General features: G+C 63.9%; 1 protein-coding gene across 1 annotated transcript; it reads left to right on the forward strand.

Moving 5' to 3' along the window:
* The first annotated feature begins 83 nt into the window (after positions 1 to 83).
* On the forward strand, positions 84 to 5,648 carry ANKRD24 (ankyrin repeat domain 24). Its single transcript, XM_026865160.1, has 10 exons — positions 84 to 614; positions 2,965 to 3,095; positions 3,189 to 3,277; positions 3,578 to 3,642; positions 3,857 to 3,914; positions 3,995 to 4,065; positions 4,285 to 4,391; positions 4,478 to 4,665; positions 5,220 to 5,248; positions 5,418 to 5,648. Exons 1-10 carry the CDS (start codon positions 579 to 581, stop codon positions 5,646 to 5,648), a joined length of 1,005 nt encoding a protein of 334 aa, XP_026720961.1. The 5' UTR covers positions 84 to 578.
* The last annotated feature ends 127 nt before the right edge of the window (positions 5,649 to 5,775 follow it).

Consider the following 5,775-nt stretch of genomic DNA (forward strand, 5'->3'; position numbering starts at 1 on the left):
GGCCCGAGGGCACCGCCCGGCGGAGGGCGCCGCCGCCGCCATCTTTGTGTCGGGCGAGAAAGGGCGGAGGGGGGCTGGATGCCCTCACCCCGCCAGGCCTGGACTGTCCCCCCGACCCCGGCCAGGGCTGCGATAAGGCGGAGCAGGGGGACAAGTAGGGCAGGGGGTGCCGGCTGTCAGGCCCAGCTGTGCCCCACACTACCCGCGGCCCCACATTCCAAGAGGGCCAAGGAGCCTGACTGCTGCCCTCGGACCCCCCGGGACATGTCCCCTCGCCTCCCTGTCCCTGGGCATTTTGGGGGTGCAAGCAGGCCCCATCTCCAAACGGGGCTTGTTCCCCCAGAGCCCCCCCGGCTGCCCAGCACTGCCGGCTGTAACCGCAGCCGGGCCGTAACCCAACTCCCTCGCGTCTGGTCTCCCCCTCTCTGGGCGCTGACGGCTGGCGGGGAGACAGCAGGCGAGGACGGGGCTCTGGGAGCAGCAGCTCTGGGGGTGGCTGAGCTGACATCGGTGGGGGAGAGACCTTCGAGCACGGCTGTCCCCTGTCCAGGTGCTACAGGGCTGAGGCTGGAGCCACCATGAAGAGCCTGAGGGCCAAGTTCAAGAAGGCAGACGTGAGTGCCATCCCCAGGGACATGGGGACATGGGGACCTGCCCTGGGATGTCCACGGGGACATGGAGACCTGCCCTGGGGTGTCCCAAGTTTCACAGGAGCGTGAGGGCACGGGGATCTTCTCCAGGATGTCCCCAATGTCACAGGGACATGGCGACCTGCCCTGGGACGTGGAGTGGCTGCTCACGATGGGGACAGCAGCCCCATGGAGGTCAGCGCTGCTGCCCTGGCTGGTGGGATTGAGCTCCCGGTGCACCCAAGGGTGCTCCCAGGGCCATTGCTGGGAGTGGGGCAGAGCAAAGGAAAAATGCAGCAGTAGGGAGAGGGAAGCGGGTCCCAGGTGCCCTCCCTGTCCCCTTCCTGGGGATGGCTGCCAGCTTTCCAGCTGCCACAGCCAGTGGAACCAGCATGTCAATGCTCCTCAATTATTCAGCACCAGCCTGGCACAGGGCCACAGGCTCTCGCCATCCTCCACACTGGGCAGAGGGTGACAGTGCCGTCCCCAGTGCTGCCATGTGCACTGGGGACACGTGGACACAGGTTGAAGTCCCCCACGAGGAGTCTGTGGACTGCCCTGCTTGGGGTGCTCTGTGCCTCAGTTTCCCCACACTTCTCCGAGTGGGGAGGTGTGAGAAGCTTCTGCTGTCCTGCCACCCCCACAGCTCTTCGAGGGCTGCTGCCCGGGGACCCTTTGCATTTTGGGGTTCCCTCCCTGAGGGGAGTTTGCTGAGCTCCTGACATGCAGGCAGGGGGTCCTGCCCCTCCCTTGGCCCAGGGCTGTGGTGGGAGGTAAGGCTGTGCCCCCCAGGGCAGGGCAAGGGGTCCCATGTCCCCCTCCTCAGGGAGTAGGATCTGGGTGGCAGGAGGATGCTCACGCCCTTGGTTTGGGGGTGCATTGCTGCCTCCCCTTGAGCATGGGATGGGAAAGCTGCCCCCCCCACAACCACTTGATCTGGGACTAGCACCCAGACTGGTCCCTGACCGGGACCTTGGTACCTGCTCCGTGGCAGGGATGAGGGGGTGCCTGGAGCTCTGGATGCTGAGGAGGGAGGGAAGGAGGGAAAGAAGGAGGGACGGAGGGATGGAGGGAGGCGGATCCCGGCTCCCACTGCGGCAGGACCCGGCCCCCGCCCGGGCAGCGATGCTGGACCGAGCTGGGGTCTGGGGTCCACGGCCTGGAGCCCCAGCCTGCCCTCGCCCAGGCAAGGGGCAAGGGGTGCATGGCTGCCCGCCGCCTCCTCCTCAACACCATGAAGCAGATCTGCCTCTGTGCCGCTGCCTCCTTCGCGGTACGTCCCTGTCCTCCATCTCCACTCCCCTTTGGTCACGTCCTCCGGGGTAAGCCGTGTCACCCCCACCCCACCTGGACCCCCTCCGTCCCCATCACTGTTCTGTCGCTCGGCTGCGTCCTCTCCAACCTGCTTTGTCCTTGCATGACAAGAGGAGGAGGGTGTGGGGGGGTGTGGGGGGGGAGCAGGCACCACCCTCCCAGTTTGCCCAGTAACCCTGGGATACTGGTTTATTCCCCAGCCCTGGATGGGGTCCCCTGGCCCCACCGGGCTGGAAGGGTTTGTAGGGTCACCCGGCGGGCACAGCGACACAGGTCCTGTGCCTGGCACCGGGCACCAGGCTAGCGAGGGGCAGGATGCAAGCAGCTCCAGAAAGGTGACATCCATTTCCTGCCACCGCGGCCGCAGCGAGCTCCGGTTTGTCGTCACGGGCTGCGGGGTGAACCCAGGGCTTCCCGTGCTGGTCCTGTCCCGCTGCGGGTTGCTCCCGCGGGATGGGGATGCGCAGGACCACTGGGTCAGCAAGTCCCCATCCAGCCCCCAGTCCTGCGCAGGGGTGGGGACAGCGTTGTGTCTGGAAGGCTGGAGCCATCCCGGGGGAACTGCTCTCGGTGCCAGCTGTGCTCATCCTGGCTTACTCCCTCCAAAGCAGGGCTGGGAAGAGCGGGGAGAACTGGGCAGGGGTGGGGCTGAGGCGGGTGTTTAGCGGTGGGGTTTTTTGGGATGGCAGGGGCAAACCCTGGGGCAGGGACAACCAGGCAGTGTTGGCTCACTCCCAGATCCTGGCTGGTCACAGCCCGGCCCATCCACAGCTAAACTGGGGCAGGGGGCTGAAGGGGATCCTGATCCCAGTCAGCTGTCCCAGCTAATCCCTCCCTACCTCGGGGCCAGACACCACAGCACCTAGGAGAGGGGTTGGCGCAGAGATGGCCACCCCAGGGGACAGGGATGGGTGGAAGATAAGAGGGATGGGGATGAGGACAGGCACCCAAGCCCAGCCAGCACCCTGCCTGTCCCTGGGGACAGCACACCTGTCACAGCCTCCTCTTGGCTTCATTGCAGAGCCAGGACTGGACCAAGAACGATGAGAAGCTCCTGCAAGCTGTGGACTACAATGATGCCGGGAAGGTGACATCTCTCCTCGTCCGCAAGGGCCTGGTCCCCACCAAGCTGGACTCGGAGGGCCAATCTGCGTAAGCGCTGACCCACGTCCCTGGGACACGCAAGGCTGGGGACAAGGCTGGGGGCTGGGGACATGGGTCCGACAGCCCCTGGTCTTGCTGCAGGTTCCACCTGGCCGCCATGCGGGGGAACGTGGACTGCCTGGAAGCCATGCTGGCTCACGGCGTGGATGCCATGACCAAGGACAGCTCGGGTGAGGGCATGGCCATCACATGCCCCTGGCTAATGCCATGGACCAGCTGGGGCCACTGGCGCTCCCCAGTGTTGAGGCTGAGGGGACAGAGGGGACAGCCAAACCTGTGGGGCATATAAATTGTCCCAGTGTCCTACAGGAACTCAAGCACTGACGGTGCTCTGGTCATGTCCCCTTCCTATTCAGCCCCAGTCCAGCAGATCCTCTTGTGTGCCCATCTGCCTGTCTGTCACCCAGCAGTCCCCTCTGCCACTGAGTCGCTGTCTGTTCTCTGACCCGTCTGTCTGTCCTTCTCCTCAGGTTACACTGCCCTGCACCTGGCATCCAAGCATGGCCACCCACAGTGCGTCAGCAAGCTGCTGCAGGTACCGGGGCTGGAAATGCTGTGCTGCAAGGGAGGGAGGGTGCTGTGCCAGCGTGGTGTCCTTTCTGTCCTTGAACTCCCTTCCCTCACCAGTAGCGTTGGTTGGCGTGGTGGTTCCCAGCTCTGCCCAGCATCCTCTCGGCCCTCCACCATGCCAAGGAGCCACGTCCACTCAAGCAGTCTGTCTGTCCTGTAACCCAGGCTCTCTCCCTCAGGCCTCCTGCCCTGTGGATGTGGCCGATGGCAGCGGCCGAACAGCACTGCATCACGCAGGTGAGTGGGGACAGTGTCAGCCCTGTCCTGCTCATGTCCCTGTGGGAGGCAGAGCACTCAGCCTTTGTCCTTCTCCCCAGCGGCCAGTGGCTGCATCTCGTGCTCGGAGATCCTCTGTGATTTCAAGGCTCCCTTGAACATCAAGGACAAGGTGAGATTCCTCTGCTCCTCGCCCTGCCGTGCTGTGCAGCACAGCAAGGACCCAGGCTGGGGCTGCCTCTGAAATGCAACAGCTTCTGGGCTAGCAGTACCTGGGGTGAAAACACACCATGGGTGGGATGTGGAAATCTGGGAGATAACGGGAGCGGGATGTTCTGTGGGGAGATCCGAGGCTTATCTGCACATCCCCACCCAACCTGACCCTGCGCAGGATGGCTCCACACCGCTGATCCTTGCTGCCAAGATGAGCCACTCGGAGCTCTGCCGGTACCTGCTGCACCGCGGCGCGGCTGTCAACAGCCGGGACCTGCAGGGGAGGTGAGTCTGCACTGATGAGGACTGGGAGTGGAGGGGGAGACAGAGGGAATGGGCCGCCTCACCTCTGCTCTCACCTCTCCTCTCAGGACAGCCTTGATGCTGGCCTGCGAGAACGGCAGCGTGGAGACGGTGGAGGTGCTCGTCAATGCCGGTGCCCGAGTGGCCGTGGTGGACTCCACAGGTCACGATGCTGCACACTACAGCCTGGCCACAGGCAACGCTCTCATCCAGCACTTCCTGCAAGAGGCTGCTCAGCGCCGGTCCTGGGCCAGCGGTAAGGCAGCCGTGCTGCCCCAGTGCTCCTTGTCCACAGGGGATGGAACCACGGGGGTGTTTTCACCCTTCAGGGTGCTTTGGGGCAGGGCTGGCAGAGGCTGGGCATGGCTGGGGGGCACACACCCCCTTTTCCCACATGCTGGGGGTACCTTTGCCTGTGCTGTCACCAGCTGAGGGCTGCGGGGTGGTACTGAGCCTTCACTGCCCATCTCAGTGTCTGCACATGCTTGCACATGCATGTTCATGCGTGTTTTCAAGCACAGGGGCATAAGTGTATCAGCCAGTGTGCACGTGTGTCTGTGTGTGCATGTCTGTGTGCATGTGTCTCCCGTGTCTGCACATGCGTGTGCATCCCCACAGTTACACACCCATGTAGTTCTGTGTGTGCCCCTTGCACATGCCTCCCATGCACACACGTGTGTGTGTACCCCACCAAGTGCCCACCCCTGTATGAGCACGTTCAGAGGTGCCCCTGCACCCATGCGGGATCTGCCTACCCCTACAATCCCCTAAACCTCCCCAATTTCTCTTTCCTCCTGCTCTGCCCAGCAGAAGAGGAGTCAACTGAGCAGACGTCCCAGGTAAGGGCCTGCTTGGCTGCCCACCTCTCATCAGGGCTGCCCTGGCCCCAGCCCCTGGTAGGGGGTCCCTGGGAGCCCTGGGACCCTCCAAGGTGGAGGTCAGGAAGGAGGGAGGGCAGTTTATATGTGTTTATGTGTTTATATACTTTCTGCCTTGGTGCCTCCACAGACGTCTTCACCCAGCCAGTCATCTGTCAGGGAGAAGAGCGGCACCCCAAGGAAGAGAAAGGCCCCTCTGCCTCCCCTGGGCACCCCCAGCCAGGTGAGCCATTGCTCCCCCTTGGCTCCCCATCTGTACCCTGTTGGTAGCCAAACCGTGGCCAGCTCAGGGAAACTTTTCCAGCTTCACCCACCCCGGCAGTGGCAGGGATGCTCATGGGCCGATCTGAGCTGCACCTGAGGCTTCATCCCCACTCCCAGGGTGTCTGCAGCACCCCAGACCCCAAGACGCTGCTGTCGGCAGGGTGGGGGCCATCAGCCCCCTTCTATCCACCCCACGGGCCCAAAACACCCCTCACCTGGGGGGC

The sequence above is a fragment of the Athene cunicularia genome, assembly GCF_003259725.1.
Source record: "Athene cunicularia isolate RWA chromosome 28 unlocalized genomic scaffold, athCun1 chr28_part2, whole genome shotgun sequence".
Classification (NCBI taxonomy): Eukaryota; Metazoa; Chordata; class Aves; order Strigiformes; family Strigidae; genus Athene; species Athene cunicularia.